Consider the following 18,091-nt stretch of genomic DNA (forward strand, 5'->3'; position numbering starts at 1 on the left):
AAAACGCTGCACTCAGGGCAGAGCAGGGGGAAAATTATATTTATTATGAAGTACTTGCACAATCCTGCACACATACAAAGGTAGTCACAAACAAAATATGCAGCAGATCGATAGCAAGCAATGTTTTGGAATCAAATTTCTCTCAAATGAAGGACCATATTGACAATAATGGTCTCCTGCTGTTGTGAGAACATACCTCTCCTTCCACCGGCATGTGGCAGTCTTTCAATTCTAGCAAATAAAACCTCTTGTTAGAATTGTACAGACAAGCCTAATGCATTGAAATGTCACCAAATATGTACAATACGTAAAATACTATTATTTTTATGTAAATTGAAATGTCACCAAATATGTACAATACATAAAAAACTATTATTTTTATGTAATACTACTATTAGTTTGAATGTAATACTGCAAGAAAAGGGCCAATTTTTTTAGATATGTTACAGTAATTTACTGAGATGTCCCACAACTGTACTGTACTGTAAGCTTGAGGGAGCACAAATGATAGTACACTTCCCTGTTCTCTTCTCTGAATGTCCTGACAATGGAGGCCACAGAGAACCTGCTTATATTTGGTTGAACACGGAGTCCTGCTTCCCTCATACTCATCCCATGAACCAGTACATGGTGTATGATTGTTGCTCTAATTTCATTGGAAATGATGGCTCTTGTTCTTCCTCCTCCTCCTCTGTCTCTTCCCCTTCCTCTTCCTCCTCCTCTGTCTCTTCCTCCTCCTCCTCCATCTCTTCCTCCTCCATCTCTTCCTCCTCTGTCTCTTCCTCCTCCTCTGTCTCTTCCTCCTCCTCCTCCATCTCTTCCTCCTGTCTCCTCCTCCTCTGTCTCTTCCTCTTCCTCCTCCTCCTCTGTCTCTTCCTCCTCTGTCTCTTCCTCCTCTGTCTCTTCCTCTTCCTCCTCCTCTGTCTCTTCTTCCTCCTCCTCCTCTGTCTCTTCCTCCTCCTCCTCCATCTCTTCCTCCTCTGTCTCTTCCTTCTCCTCCTCTTCCTCTTTCACTTCCACTTCCTCCTTCATGCCCTCCATTGTGAAAATCACACATGCCATTTGGATTTGACATGGCTTTATATCCAGATATATCCATTACTGATTTGAAACAGGTGTGTTAAATTTTGAGTGCTTGTGTGTTACCGATGACAACAGTGTGTTGCTTGTGTTTCACTTTTGAGGGCTCGGTTGTGCATTCTGAGTTGAAGTGCACCACATGTGCTTTGTGAATGACAATGTGTTTACAGTTTTGCACAAAGAGTGATTCCGATTTGATAGTTGTGTCTAACCACATGAGAAGTGTTTAAAGTTCTGCAAACTGTGTGATTCAATCAATAAAGTGGTTTGTACACTTGCAACTTTGGTTTTGCAAATGGATTTTAGTGTTTTAGCAATTCAGAAATACTGTAATATACAGTATTTATGCAATTTATTCTGAATTTTCAGCAGGGATTACTCCAGTCTTCAGTCACATGATCCTTCAGAAATCATTCTAATGTGCTGATATTTGGTGATCAAGACCAGAGACATTTCTTATAATTATCAATATTGAAAAAATGTGGAAACCGCAATACATTTTTCTTCCCAGAATTATTTGATGAAAATAAAGTTGAAAGTGTATATATATATATATATATATATATATATGTCTTTACTGATCAATTTAATGCATCCTTGCTAAATAAAAGTATTAATTCCATTCAAATAATCATAATGACCTCAAAATATTTATTTATACAGCTAGCTAACAGCTCAAAAGTTTAAGTTATTAAATATATATTTTGGGTTGGAGGTGCTGGAAAAATAAAGAAGGAAAAAAAATACAATGTAGAAAAATATAGCTAGTAAAGTGCTTTCTTTCTCACAGGTGAGGAGAGGAAGTATGGAATGAGGAAGAGGAGGATGATGAAGGGCAAGTCTGTCCCCCACTATGCTGCAGTGGAGCCTCAGGGTAAAGGAGTCGTTGTAGCCTCAGAGAAGCCATTCACTTTTACTGAGGTGGACGGACTTCCGCTTGAAGAACCACCTGCTGTGAAGATGGAGGTGGAAAACTCAGGTGAGCACCAACTGTCAGGAAAACGTCTCCGGTTACTTTCGTAACCTCGGTTCCCTGAAAGGCAGGGAACGAGACATTTACGTTGATGACGTAGTATGGGAACTCCTCCCCTTCTTCACTTCTGCTGAAATCTTATGGGCTAACGCCAGCTGGAGACAGCTGGCCAATTGACGCAAAATATGCAAATACTGACACGCCTGCTGGCAGTATAAATTGCATACGCGCGTCAATTGCATCAGAATACGACTGAACGCTCGAATGAACAAGCGACACGGCATTCGACGTAAATGTCTCGTTCCCTGCCTTTCAGGGAACCGAGGTTACGAAAGTAACCGGAGACGTTCCCTTTCAAGGCGGTCACTTCGACATTTACGACGATGACGTAGTATGGGAACTGTGTCAAATCCCGCCGTGGAGCAGTGAACCCACCCACTCGAGAATGACAGAACCCTCATCCAATAGCTGTGCTACTAGAAATACGAGCTCCTGATAGGGCGAAGCGAGCCAATAGCGCGCTTTCTAAACCTCATCAAAATTTGCATATCCCAAGCAAATGAATAGAGGGAAGTCTTGCACTGAATCATTCAGGGCAGAACAACACAGAGTAATAGCAAGTATAATACAAGTCAGCAGCAAAGCGGCGACAGTTGCATAAGCACAATACATAAATCAAGCATTCATGCACAACCTGAAGGCTCAGCTCACCGAAAGCACTTGAGACGCAACAGAAGGTACATCCAACTTATAAAATCTGGCGAACGTATTCTGAGAAGACCAGCCAGCAGCAAGACACAAGTCCCTTATAGACATACCTCTGGACCAGGCCCACGAAGAGGCGATCGCCCTCGTCGAATGAGCCTTAATGTTGAGGGGACAGACCACCCCCTGGCAATCATAAGCCAAGGCAATAGCATCCACAATCCAGTGAGCAAGCCTCTGTTTCGAAACTCCACGTCCCTTGTTGCAACCGCCAAAGCATACAAATAGCTGATCCGATTGACGAAAAGCGGCTGAGCGAGTCATATACATCCGTAAAGCCCTGACTGGGCAAACAGCGCTCTGAGCATCAGTATCACGCGAGACTGACAACTCAGAAGACAACGCCGGCAGTAAAACAACCTGCGCTTTGAACGGAGTACTGAGTGACTTCGGAACGTAAACCTGTCTTGGCCGAAGAGTGACATTACAATCTCCCGGTCCAAAACGAATGCAGTCCTCGTGAACCGAGAACGCTTGTAGGTCCCCCACACGTTTCGCTGAAGCAAGAGCGAGAAGCAAAGCAGTTTTCAGGGAAAGCTCCTTGATCGCAATCGAAGCCAGTGGCTCAAACGGTGGAAGAGACAGAGCCCTCAACACTAGGGCTAAATCCCACGGCGGCACAGAAGGTGGCCGTGACGGACATAATCTCCTAGCTCCCCTGAGAAAACTGATCACCAACGCATGTTTACCTATCGACTGTCCTTCGATCGGGGGGTGAAACGCAGAAATAGCAGCCACATACACCTTCAGAGTGGACGGTAAACTCCCATTATCCATCCTGTGCTGAAGGAAGCGTAGAATATCCGACACGGTGCAATTACCCGGGTCAATACTGATATCCTGGCACCATTTAGAGAAAACTTCCCATTTCAATTTTTATAAACGCCTAGTGGATGGGGCGCGCGCCTCAGCGATAGTGCTCATCGCTCGAGAGTGCAGAGCGTCCCGCTCATTCAGAGTCCCCGCAGCGGCCATACATGAAGGTTCCACAGCCCGGGGTTGGGGTGCCATACCGTGCCGTTCGCCTGCGATAACAGGTCTCTCCTGAGCGGAATTTCCCACGGGGAGTCCACTAGTAATTCCATCATGTCCGTGAACCAGGGCTGATTCGGCCAGTTCGGGGCTACGAGAATCACAGACGCTTTCTCCTCCCTGATTTTGCATAACACTGTAGGCAGAATCTTCACCGGAGGAAAGGCGTAAAGTCTGGCTCTCGGCCAGCGCGAAGTCAAGGCGTCGTTCGTCCGTCCCAAGGGGGAACGAGACAGCGAGAAGAACGCCTGGCAGTGCGTGTTCTCGCTCGAGGCGAACAGATCGACTTCCGCCCTCCCGAACCGATCCCAGATCATCTGCACCGATCCCGGGTGAAGCCTCCACTCTCCATGAGGAATCCCATTCCTCGAGAGCATATCCGCTCCGCGATTCAAAACACCGGGAATATGCGCTGCTCTCACGGATAGAAGGTGCCGGTCTGCCCACAGCAGGAGACTCGCCGCCTGCTCGAATAGGAGTCTGGAGCGCACGCCTCCCTGGCGATTTATGTATGAGACCACCGACGTGTTGTCGGTCCGAATCAGTACATGCTGACGCTCTAACTGTGACCGGAAGGCTTTGAGGGCTAAGGATACCGCCATCAATTCCAAGCGGTTTATATGCCACTTTCGCTGCGACTCCGTCCATAAGCCTGAGGCAGTCGCGCCCATGCACACTGCTCCCCAGCCTGAGGTTGATGCATCCGTCAAGACTGCGGTGCGATGCGCCACGGTGCCCATCGGAACCCCTGAACTGAATAACGCTGGGTTTTTCCACGGTACCAAAGTGCGAATGCAGCTGCGGGTGACCGTGATGCGCCTGAGTCGGGACGACCACGCCCCCTGAGGGACTCGGAGCTTCAACCAGATTTGAAGAGGGCGCATATGCAACAGCCCCAGATGACACACTGGGGAGGCTGCCGCCAACAGACCTAACAGCCTCTGAAATTCCTTTAGTGGCACAGACCTGCCCGGTCTGAAACGGTCCAGAGACAATGTCAGAGACTTTATGCGCTCTTGAGAGAGATGGGCTCGCATCGTTATTGAGTTCAAGCACACTCCCAGAAATGTTGTGGTCTGACTCGGTGTGAACACGCTTTTCTGTTCGTTTACACGCATCCCCAGCGAGTCCAGGTGACGAAGTAGTATTTCCACATGACTGATTAGCACCTCTCGCGAGTGGGCTAGAATCAACCAATCGTCCAGATAATTTAGGATGCGCATTCCGCTCGACCTGAGGGGAGAAAGCGCCGCGTCCACACACTTCGAAAAGGTGCGGGGGGCAAGAGCCAATCCGAACGGGAGTACTGAGTACTGATAAGCTGTGCCCTCGAACGCAAACCTCAGAAAGCGCATGTGGCGCGCTGCTATCTGGATATGAAAGTACGCGTCCTTTAAATCCACTGAAGCGAACCAATCCCCGGGACGAACTTGCGCCAGAATCTGCTTCAACGTTGTCATTTTGAACGCGCGCTTGTGAAGTGCTCGGTTTATGGGTCTCAGGTCCAGGATCGGACGGAGACCCCCCCCCCTCTCTTGGGTACCACAAAGTGCTCGGTTTATGGGTCTCAGGTCCAGGATCGGACGGAGACCCCCCCCCCTCTCTTGGGTACCACAAACTAGCGTCCGAGAAGCTGACGGCGTCGAGCTCCCTTTCTCTGGGGGTGGGTGGGCCCACCAGCGGCTCGCTGGCGGCAGTGGGCCCAATCCCTGCAGCTGCTCGAGCCGTTTCTCTCCTGGCCTTAAGGGCGCGCACTGGCATGTCCGCGCAGTGGGCGCACACAAGGTCGTCCAACAGGGCCGTCTCGGCGTGGGCCAGGCCCAGGCCCATGCAGGCGACGCAGAACAAGTGGGTGTCGGGCGCCACAATAGGCCCCGAGCACAAGTTGCAGATGGATGCCATCGGATGCCAAAGACAGTGAGGTATCTTTAGATGCACCTTCGACGATGGCGAGTTTTTGTAGAGTATCTTCCAATTCGAAGCACACGTCGATTTGAGCGTGAAGAAAAGGATTCTGATGCAATTGACGCGCGTATGCAATTTATACTGCCAGCAGGCGTGTCAGTATTTGCATATTTTGTGTCAATTGGCCAGCTGTCTCCAGCTGGCGTTAGCCCATAAGATTTCAGCAGAAGTGAAGAAGGGGAGGAGTTCCCATACTACGTCATCGACGTAAATGTCGAAGTGACCGCCTTGAAAGGGAACAGAAGGTCATATTGGAATAAACATTAAATCCGGATAGACAAAACAATCTGAAATAGTCCCAGGAACTTCTAGAAAGTACAGTTTCACCACCGCTCTAGGTTGCACTTTGACAGAATTCTGAAAGCCTGCAGGAAAAGACAATCCAACTAGAAACTCTCAAGTGCTGCAGTCTTGAGGACGCACACTTTCATAGAATCAAGAATCAGAGGCTTTTTGTATCCATAGAAACCTCAGAAAAAAAACATTCGAATAGAATTCCTCAAATAGACTATGAAGAGGACTGGAGAGGACCATGCGCTTCTGTACTGCAGTGGTCATCGGTTGGGTTTATTTTTCTATTTTGGAAAAAGTTTATGTAAAGTAGGCCGGTATGTTTTATGTAAATAGGGCAGCTGCATGAAAAATTGGAACAAAATATATTTCAATTATTTTCAATGTGACAGAACAATGTTTAATAAATAGCAAGTTTTCCATGCTACAATATCATAAATGCAATCCTGTCATGACAAGCAGTTCGTGTTTATTTATATATTCTGTGATGAAATTGGTCTGGCATTTTGAATTAATTAGCACCTCGTTTTAATTATCATTTGACATTTTCTTTATGCCAGCGAGTGCTAATTGCAAATATTGCTTCATTAGTGGTGCTCAGACTTGGACGGTAGAGTCCCTTCTGGTCAAATATTTGTTTATATCCTCATTTTAAAAAAAAGAGTTTTTGTGTTGGAATTCTTCCTTTCTACCAATCCTAAAATAGTCAATGATTGAATTCACCAAAAGCTTATACAACAAAAATTCCAAACATATCGATAGGTAATTATCTTAATGTCCTCTTTCGCTCATTTCCTGTTTTTCCCTCTAACTCATCTGTATTATTAGTCATCTGAAAACCTGCGAGAGAGGGAACTTTTAAAAGTTGCTCCCTTTGAGCTTTTTTTCTGTGACATAAAGGAGTGATCTCGCTTCATCCTCTTTCTCTCTCTCATTTTAAGAGGCTGAGAGTTCTGAGAGACTCCATTGGTAGGTGGATAAAATGGAGGTGCATTAGCTTGTTTCAGAAAGAGAGGTCGACCTTCCTTAGCCACAAAAGACTTTTAATGGTCACACGCACACCAGACATTAATACTCTGTTGATGGTGTGTTGATTTAAGGGTATATATTTAAGTATATACGGTGAACACTGTAATCAGAGGGTGGGGAGAATCAATGTAGTGTGAATTAGAAGTCTTTTTGGACAAGACAAAATCTATACGGTTTTGGCAAATATTAACAATTATTTAAATCTCTCTCTCTCTCTCTCACACACACACACACACACACACACACACACACACATACAGTCGTGGTCAGAATTAATAGTGCCCCTGGTAAATATGATCAAAACTGGCTGTAAAAAATAATTCTAACCTTAAAGTAAAAGAATTGAAAGTGGGGGGGAAATCACATTATGAAATAAATATTTTTCTCCAAAACACGTTGGCCACAATTATTGGTACCCCTAGAATTTTTTTACGAGTAAAATATCTCTGAAGTATATTCCCATTAATGTTTAATTTTTTTAGCACACCAGGGTGACTAGGAACATGAAATTGTTTAGCTATGACTTCTTGTTTCACAGGAGTTTAAATATGAGGAAACACAAAGGTTTCCCTTAATCATCCGTCACAATGAGTAAAACTAAAGAATATAGTTCTGATGTGCAGCAAAAGATTGTTGAGCTTCACAAAATAGAAAGTGTTGTAAGAAAATAGCGAAAGACTTGAAAATCCCCATTTTGACCATCAGGGCAATAATTAAGAAGTTCCAATCAACTAAAGATGTTACGAATCTGCCAGGAAGAGGACGTGTGTCTATATCGTCTTAATGGACGGTGAGGATGAAAGTTTGAGTGGCCAAAGACTCTTCAAGGATCACAGATGGAGAATTGCAGAGATTAGTTGAGTCTTGGGGGTCAGAAAGCCTATAAAAAATAAAAAATAAAACCTACATCCCCACATGTTGTTTGGGAAGGTTTCAAGAAAAATCTTCCTCGCTCATCCAAGAACAAACTCCAGCAAATTCAGTTGTCAGACACGACTGGAACTTCAAACGGCACAGGTTTCTGTGGTCAGATGAAACTTAAAAAAGAGCTTTTTGGCAGCAAACACGCTAGATGGGTTTGGTGCACACAGGGATAAAAAGTACCCCATGTGTACAGTTTAATAAACTATTGGATCTTTAATGTTGTGGGATTCTGTATGGAGGAATGGTCTCTGATCTCTTGTCAGTTGTTCTCCAAACTCTTCAGGCATTATAGGAGAAAACTCAGAGCTGTTATCTTGTCAAAAGGAGATTGCAAAAAAGTATTTAAGAAAAGGGTACCAATAATTGTGCCCAACGTGTTTTGGAGAAAAACATTTATTTCCTAATGTGATTTTCCCCCCCACTTTCAATTCTTTTACTTCAATTTAAGGTTAGATTTTTGGCCATTTTTTGAATGAAAGATCAAAAGGATAAACGATGCAGATTTTTTTTTCACAGCCAGTTTTGATCATATTTACCAGGGGTACCATTAATTCTGAGCACGACTGTACACACACACACACACACACACTTTTTTCCATTTATCCATGGAACACAAGTTAATACAATGCTAGCTTAGATATTCTTAAAAAAAAAAATGGATTGTTATGGGGGTGAGTAAATGATAACAGAATGTTTTTTATTTATTATTCCTAAAAATTGGCCCTTTTTAATTTTTGTTATTCTTTTTGTTTTTTGCACCAAAACATCATGATTTAGTGTAATTATCACCCCCTTTTTACCCCTTAGAATTAAGACTTTTATTTTATACATGACAGTTATTGTGATTAATTAACCCCTTCACGGGTCACATGGTGACATGAAAACATGGACAGACAGACATGACTCGTCACCCTATAATTGGACCATATTTTTACAGTATTTTATATTTAGCCTCAATGTTCACTTATAATCAATAATCACATTTCCATTTTCGCAATTTCTATTTCTGTAGTATTATAAAGATTATACAGTTTTTGCTACTGTACTTTTAGACTTTCATTATGTAACTTGCCTCTATTGTAAGTGAATAACCTTTTTGCAGATCTACTGACATTGGCGGTTACATTGTAGGTCATCAGTGTAAAAGAAGCTGCTAAATACTCATGTGGGGTTTGCATCTTGCCTACGTAGTACATCAAACTCTTATTTCAAAAAGAGCAAATCCTTTCAAATTTCAAATCCTTTTTTCCATGATATGTCCCCTTTATACACACGGAGTCAGAGTGATTTAGCAGTGTCACGGAACATCTTTGCCCTTTTCTTCATTATCCTGTTTTGCTCAGCAAGATCCTGGTTGAGGCGCAAGTTGACTAGACCTGCAACAAAAGAAGATAATGAGCATACTGCTCTCAGTCCTCATTGCACACTAAAGCAGCATTATGGCTTGAGAAAATTGTTCCAATTTCAGTAATAAGGTTTTGCCAGCACAGCTAAGACTGTGCGTGGGTGAGACTCCGACCCTTATTTCCTCATCCACCTCTCTTTTTACCTTCGGCTTCTGATTAAGAGATCAACTACCACAAACTTTTGTGGGGAATTTAGTAAGAATGAATTTGAGCCTGCTTATAGTGTTGTATATTAGCACCTGCTGTATTCCATAACCCGATTCACTAGTTAAAATGCAAAACACGGCCAAAAATCTGTGCTGAATGCAGTTTTCATTGTGCGATTCCCCATGTTGCAGGTCTGTTCTGCATGCTGCAGATTAACAGATCTGGCAAACTTTACTGGGGCTGTACAGCATCAATCCATCACTGTGATCTAAACACCTGAATCAGCTCTTTAAAATGCTAAGTGTGCTCAACTACATCATCTGGATGCCAGTGTGATCAATAGAAATGTACACAACCGTGTCTTCTAATAAAGTTATTTTAAACGCTTAACTCTAATTACTAAAACTTGTTAGTCAATTCGTCCTTTACTTTGTAAAATCTGTCAGTAAGTTTGTTTTAAATGTTTTTGAAAGAATTCTCTCATACTCACCAAGGCTGCATTTATTTGATCAAACATACGGTAAAAACATTAATATTGTGAAGTATTATTACTATTTAAAATAACAGTTTTCTATTTTAATCAATTTTACCATGTAATTTTTGTCATTCTGTCATTTTTGATCAATTCAATGCATCTTTGCTAAATTTAAGTATTCATTTCTTTAAAAAGAAAATAACATACTGTCCCCAAACGTTTGAACTGTATTGTACTGTATATTGACACAAAGGTTTGCCCCATTGTCCTGATAATACCTCCTAAATTTGCTGGCACTGGCAGCTCTACCTACTGGTTAAAACCATATAATAAACCTTATAAATAATAATAATCCGTTGCATTTATATAGCGCTTTTCTGGGTACTGATCTCTTCTGAGTCGCAACAAAATAAGGGAGTCACCACACACACCACGGCCAATTAATAAGTGTATTTATTTATCAGGACAAGACCAACAACATTAACAATCAGTGTGTCAGCAGATGTGTGCAAAGGTGTAGCACATGAAAGACATGTCCAACCATTCTCCGTCCATGAAACCTCCAGAAACAACAACCATCCAAAAGGAGATGGATCAAAAGGCGCCGGTGATCTCCTATATTTCTCCCATATCACGAGTTCTTCAAGATCGTGACAAGCGACCAAAGGTGCGGTGAAAACGAAACCAGCCCAATCTCTGCACAAGCTTAACCCCCGCACCCTCTCTCTCATCTCTGTCCCAGTCTTTGTATTGAGCGTCATGATTTCATTCAGGTGCACGACCACTCCCTTCAGCCAATCACCTGCAACTCAGAAATAACGAGTTACTCACTGAAACCGTCACAGTACTCAAAGCGCTTTACATGGAAGGGGGGAATCTCCTCAACCACCACCAATGTGCAGCATCCACCTGGATGATGCGACGGCAGCCATATTGCGCCAGAACTCCCACCACACACCAGCTTACTGGTGGAGAGGAGACAGAGTGATGAAGCCAATCAGTAAATGGGGATGATTAGGAGGCCATGATGGACAGAGAGGCCAAGGGGCAAATTTGGCCAGGACACCGGGGTTACACCCCTGCTCTTTTTCGAAGAACATCCTGGGATTTTTAATGACCTCAGAGAGTCAGGACCTTGGTTTAACGTCTCATCCGAAGGACGTTAAACCACCACCAGAGGTGCCATAACTAAGCAAATCTACTTAACTTTACAGTTTTTGTGCCACAGGTGTATTTGACTCCTGTCATTTCTGCTTGCAGCTAAAACTCTGGAAAAGCAGAAAATGTAATTGTCGAGAATTGCTTCGGTTTACATCCAGTGTGTCGAATTACTAATTTGTCAATTAGCTCATACTTTTATCTGAAGTGACCTGAGGTCCATGATGAGGGTTTGAGCTCTAACTATAGCCCCTTTCACACAGAGATTCCGGAAAATACATGGATAAAGCGACCCGGGATTTGACCCGGGTTCGTTTGATTTTGGTTCATTCACACTGCCAGTGATTTTCCGGAATCAGAGAGTGCGTTCACACACAACCCCTAAAATTCCCGTAAAGACAAGTGACATCGATGTGACATGTAATGTCTCAGCAGTGTGTATAGTTTGCTTATGAGCTGCAATTTCTCTCTGGAGAAACCACGCTTGTGCATTTTTTTCTCTGATTCGATCATAAACTAGCGCATTACGTACCGTTTCACTAGCCTGGTTTCACTTTACTTCAGCGTCATCATTACGACACGGCATTGGTTACGGCTTTTGTTCACACAGCGCGCGTTCCGGGACTGATCCCGGCAATGTTACTAGGTCCCCAACCCGGCATCGATCCCGGCATCAATCCCGGGTCGTGTTTGCGTTCACACAGAAGGCATTCTGGCAATTTCCCGGGATCAACGCGCTGTGTGAAAGGGGCTTATTAGGCTTCACCACCTCATTTGACCTATCCTTACAGATCCAAATCCGTTTCAAAGATAAGAATTCTTATGTTCTTTATATTTAAGTGCTTGTTGCTGTACAGTCACTACATCATCAGAACTCAACAGCATGTAGAAAAGGCTTTTTCTTCCAATTATGTTAGATTTTCTCAACAAAAGGGCACACAGATTTCTTACTTCCATTGCTAAATAAAGGCACACATTGACACAGAGTGTCATGCATACAGGTTTTATTTGTCATCTTGTGCAGTTGTCACAGTGACCTAAAATTTTCCGAACTCATACTTTGTATTGCGCACAATCACATAGTTCACCATGGTTAAATGATGTTTAATAGACAATGGAATAGATGGAAATAAAGCTTAGTCTCATTATTTTAAAAGTTGTTGTTTTATCACTTACAGAGTTAAAGAGTTATACTCCCAGTTATACTCAAGATATAAAATCTTTGTCTGTAGTGTTTCTTACCTCTTTCAGCAAAAAATCATGTGAAGTCTACCAGATATCTGAGAAATTTAGTTATGCATTCATCCATAAACATCTGCTTTGTATTAGGTGTCACCTCTTCCATTGTTCCTATCACAGATCCCATCTACTTCTGGCAGCAAACAGAAGAGGACGTGACCGTTTGTGTACGTTTACCTGAAGGCACCACCAAAGATGACATCCGCTTCAAGCTCACCGTTGATTTTCTACGTGTCAGAGTAGGAGATTATGCACCGCTGCTGGATGGGCAACTGTTTGCTCCTGTAGATCCCGAGGCCAGCACTTGGACCATTCAAGATGATAAGAGGTAAAAAGATTCTGAAAGAAGTTTGCACAACAATTTGTTGGTTTGTTAAAGGGTTTTTTTTTTACCCGCCAAAAAATTTGTTATTTGCTCATTCTCATGTTTCACTATCTTTAATATGTCCAGGCATGGTAAAGGGTGATTTATAATGTCTGAAAGTAAAAAAAAAGTAGCCTGTGTGACTCATGCATTGAATTATAGGTCTTCTAAAGCCATTCAAAAGTTTTGTGTGGGGAACAGACGAGAATAACTTTAGAATTAAATATTCCCTTGTAGCTCTCTAATCTCATATCCACAATAATGTTATATAGTCAGCTAACATAGATGAGCTTTTGTCAAAATTGCAAAAAGTGATTGTATTGGAAGTTTCAGTAAGCAAAAAAATAATAACTTTGTAATTAAACCTTTGTAAAGGATAACAAACAAACAAAAAATTGGGATAATAAAGTAATATAATTTAAGTAACTTAAAGGGTTTGTTGACCCAAAAATAAAAAAATTCTGTTATCATTTACTCACCCTCATGTCAGTCCAAACCCGTAAGACTTTGGTTCGTCTTTGAAACACAAATTAAGATATTTTTTATGAAATCTGAGAGATTTCTGTCCCTCCATTGACGGTCCGCGCAACTACCACTTTGTGGCTTCAAAAAATTCATAAAGGGATCGTAAAACTGATCCATATGAATTGGTTTAGTCCAAATTTTCTTAAGAGGCACGATCACTTTTTATGATAAACAGATGGAATTTTCATATGGATTAGTTTTATGATCTCTTTGTAGACTTTTTGAAGTGACAAAGTGGTAGTTGTGTAGACTGTCAACGGAGGTACAAAAATCTCTCAGATTTAATATCTTCATTTGTGTTTCGAAGATGAATAAAAGTCTTATGGGTTTGGAACAACATGAGGGTGAGTAAATGATGACAGAATTTTCATTTGAGTCAACTAACCTTTTAATATAAGTTAGTATAATATAATATAAGCTCACGCATGCAAGAAATTGTGGCAACAAATTAAGAATTACTTTCCATGATTTATTCATTTGTGGCTGTGTTTATTAATAAGTGTCCTTATTTTAGTTACATTTTGGCCATGTTCTATTAATTTGTTCCCTTATTTTAGGTAAATCGTGGCCATGTTGTACTTATTTTGTGGAAACAAATTCTTAATTTGTGGCCGCAATATGATGTTTTTTTCCTCATCATGTCATCTGTGGGTCTCTTTGATAAATATTATTTCTGGAAAAATCTTAACTACTTAACTGACTGGAAAACATTCTTAAAGGGGTCATATAATGCCATTTTCATACAAGTTAATTTGATTCTTTAGGGTCTAAATGAAAAGTTTGTAATATACTTTAATTAAAAATTCTCATTAGTATTGTAAGAAAACACTCATTTTACCTGGTCAAAAACAGCTCTGTTTTCAGCACGCCATTTAAGTGCATGTGTCTTTAAATGATAATGAGCTTATCTCACCCCGCCCCTCCGTTCTGTGGGTGTTTTGACACAACACATGTGGAGTGTTGCCTTGACAACAGTTGAGGGTATATTTTGGAGAGAGAATGGCAGCGGGAGTCTCTGAGGACACATTTGTGCAACCGTATCAGTTTGAACCGGAGTCGGACACGGAACAAGATGAAGGCCCCGATGAAGTTCGACAATAAAGGCTCGAACAGGACGTTTCTGAATGGTTGGTTAACGTAATGTCACTTTGATCTATCTTTGTATGTACTGGCAGGGTGGCAGGGTAGAGTAGTGAGATACGAACGCTATGTGTTTACTGATGTATACGTACACAGTTTGTAATAACACAATAACCATAACGCGTTGTTCATTATAAACGTGGGATTATGAATTATATTGAGAATGTCGTACATAGAAAACATGCCGTAATGAAAACCTTAGCCGCATTCATCGTGAAGTGTGCAAGCGATTTGCAAAGATTAATATAAAGGTTAAAACTTTACACTCACTTCTTCTGGAGGTGCAGCAGGAACACGAATAGTGGTACCGATTCTTTTTTCACGAGCAGCTTCTTAGCAAAACCAGCTTTATACTGACCCTCGTTTATAAAGCAGTCTAGTGAGAAATGATTTGCGCAAACATGAAAGCATTGACGTTGCTCGTCGTGGGGAATATTCCCTTCGAAAACAAAACTCAGCCACTGTGTCTTCAGCAGTTCAGATTTAGGAACATCAAAATAACTGCTGTGTTCGTTATTACACCCAAGAACAGAACACCACAATCGCTTAGACGCCATTCTGCTCCAGCGTATCAACAATGACGGACTATAATGACAGCTCGCTCAGGGCGGGGATGTGTTGAAACGCTGCTGTCAATCAACATTCGTGGGAGGGGCGTCTGACCGTGTGACGTCACACGGTCAGACGGCTCGATTTGAAACGGGGAAAACATATTAGGAGATTAAAAAAAACACTGGATGGATTTTTATCATTATATGGTGGTTGTGTACAGGCACTGCCAACACACATTTCAGTACAATCAACTTGAAAAAGTGCATGTACCATTATATGACCCCTTTAATGTCGTATGGACTACTTTTATGTCTTTATTTGGAGATGGTGAGTCCTTGGTCACTATTTGGAAAAGAACAGCCTGGACATCTGCTAAACATCTTCCTTTGTGTTCCACTGAAGAAAGAAAGTGGTCGTAATGACTTGAGGGTGAATAAAGGATGACAACATTTTCTTGAAAGTAGTGGCCAACTTGAAAAATGTTACTAAAGCTTATGGAGTTTCACATTATGTCTTGACAAAGGCTAAATATATTGTGGATATGCACAAGAGGATTTTGGCAAACGTTGAGCTGAAGCAACGCATATGGCGAACAACCGCCCACATTGGTGAATGTTTATGAGAGGTGTGAGTGTGCCTCCGTACACATTCATCACATGTATCAAGGATTGAAAGGTTTTAACAACTAGTCATTTCTCAAAAACATGATTAGAGCGTTAGTTGTTCATCGGATTTGAATTTCCACATCCGTCCCTTCATCCGCTGTGTCTTCCTCTCTCTAATAAACATCATCTCACGTCTCGGTCACTCACCACCTCCGGAGAAACAAACAAGCCCTCCACCCACATTGTTCTCTGTCCTCTCGTCTATGTTTCCAGATCCGTGATTTTAATAAGAGGCCCCTGATGGCCCCTCTTGTGCTCTCGAGTGTGTGAGAAGGACTCTGGGTTTTGAGTGTTTATACGTGCGTTTATGTTTTCTCCGTCTGTTGTTTTTACAGTCAATGTAAAAGTCATTTGCATTTGTATGGGAACCCAAAGCGGCCTTTGTTTGAGGCATATACAATATAATGGAATATATGAAAGGAATCATTTTTATCAGATGCAATTAAATAGATTGGAAATATTCCATACTTAATAGTACTTGTACACCGAGTTCAAAGGGAAAAGCAAGTCCTTTATGAACGACTGAATTATCAATACCAAAATGTGTTTTTATTCATCTACATCATCTAAACTTCATCCAGAAGGTTTAATTTTGCTTTGTTTTTTTGTGATGCACTATGACAAATGGTCAATCATGTTTATCTGTAATTATTTGGAGTTTTTGTGTGTGTAGTTTGGAGGTCAGTCTACAGAAGCGAAGTGAAGGCCCACTCTGGTCCGAGGTGGTTCTGGGGAACCGGAGAGGAGAGTATCTAATGAATGACGAACAAAAATCGCAGCTCCAGCAGAAACTCTCGTATCTCACTGCTGAAGACCTGGTCAGTTTCTTTCAATAACTTTTGAAACACATTTTATATGGGCAAAATTGCTCAGTTTGGTGGGAATGACACCATAGCTGTGGGACTATGGTTGTTAATTTTTGGAAAATGATTATAAAATATTTTTATATTTCACTTCCTGTGAAATGTAAATGTGAAAGTTTTATGGTGGATTTTCATAGTTTTAAAGGTATTGTAGGTAGAAATTTTATAAAAAACTTTTTTCCAAATTTGTTTAAACTTTCAATATATATCAATGCATAATTAAAATGTAAGTACTCTGATAAAAAGAGTATAAAAATCGAGTGACTCTAGACCGTTTAATCTGCACTAAACACAGCTCATTATTTCCTTCCGGGACGAAACAAAGGATTGGCTTAGGCGACTGTCACTCTCTCGCAACCATGGCAACCACCCTTTTGCCACACAGGACCTGCCCACTTGCACGTATCCGTTTGATTTGAGGAATTCAAGAGGCACGGAACCTAGGAATAGCAAAACAATGGCAGAGAAAGACCAATCAAAATTCACATATGCAGTTCGCAAAGGCAAACCAGCCAAAAAAGGAAGAGACTAACGTTACTAGAAAAGGTAATGAACAAAAAGTCTTTGGATAAACAACGATGTATCTGTCCTCGAGCTGACGATGCGGTACTTGTCTCTGGAGAGTGATTATCAGATAGTCCTCATCAGAGTCAACAATGCTTTCATCATGGAAACTCTTACATGCAGAACACCATATATATGAATGTTACACGAAATTCATCTTAATCACAGTGTAAATGATGGCAATGGAAAAACGTGTATCATGCAACCTGTTTTTAGCTTTGCCTTATAGATAACTAGCTCGTTAGCGAATCAATAAATATATATTTTAAACTTTACCGATATCAATATGCTAGCTTGATAGTGAGTACAAAAATACATCTTATTTGTTTATCTTCATAATGATAAAGTTAGATTTTTTTATTACATGTGATTCTGACATGATGTCACAACATGCACTGCGCTCCTTCCTCTCCGCTCGTCTCAGGTAAATAATGCGTCTTCAGCTCAGCGGTCGGAGTCGCGAGTTCATGTGTTTTGGGGGCGTGGCTTTGGAAGGTGCCCAGAAGGGAGGGGGTGGAGTGAATGGAAATAATGAGCTGTCTTTAAAACAGTCGTGAGAGGTCTACAGACATTCGATTTTTATACTTTCTTTTTCAGAGTACTTACATTTTAATTATGCATTAATATATACAGAAAGTTTAAACGAATTTGGAAAAGAGTTTTTTTTTATAAAATTCCTGCCTACAATACCTTTAAAGGGGTCATGACATGTTTTTTTTATTTTTTTTTATTGAGGTACACTTATACTTGTTATAATGCTAACAAATATTTTGCACAAAAAACATTTATGCAATAAAATAGATTTATTTTCAACCTTCATCCTGAGCTTCCGTCTGAAATCGCCCGTTTTTAAGGGATGGCTCCTTTAAGGCTTGCCAGTAAACTGCCACTGTTATGACTGGCTAACGTCATGGGATAGGAAACAGTATCAACA

General features: G+C 41.4%; 1 protein-coding gene across 1 annotated transcript in view; it reads left to right on the forward strand.

Annotated features, from left to right (window-relative positions):
* nudcd1 (NudC domain containing 1) overlaps window positions 1-18,091 on the forward strand; it is a 44,620-nt gene that overhangs the window by 5,889 nt on the left and 20,640 nt on the right. Inside the window, exons 5-7 of the mRNA XM_056250689.1 lie at window positions 1,871-2,059; window positions 12,605-12,812; window positions 16,404-16,548. Coding sequence (XP_056106664.1) covers window positions 1,871-2,059; window positions 12,605-12,812; window positions 16,404-16,548 — 542 coding nt within the window. The remainder of the gene's footprint in view (window positions 1-1,870; window positions 2,060-12,604; window positions 12,813-16,403; window positions 16,549-18,091) is intronic.

Source organism: Rhinichthys klamathensis, unplaced genomic scaffold (assembly GCF_029890125.1).
Source record: "Rhinichthys klamathensis goyatoka isolate OS25496 unplaced genomic scaffold, OSU_Roscu_1.1 h1tg000073l_1, whole genome shotgun sequence".
Taxonomy (NCBI): Eukaryota; Metazoa; Chordata; class Actinopteri; order Cypriniformes; family Leuciscidae; genus Rhinichthys; species Rhinichthys klamathensis.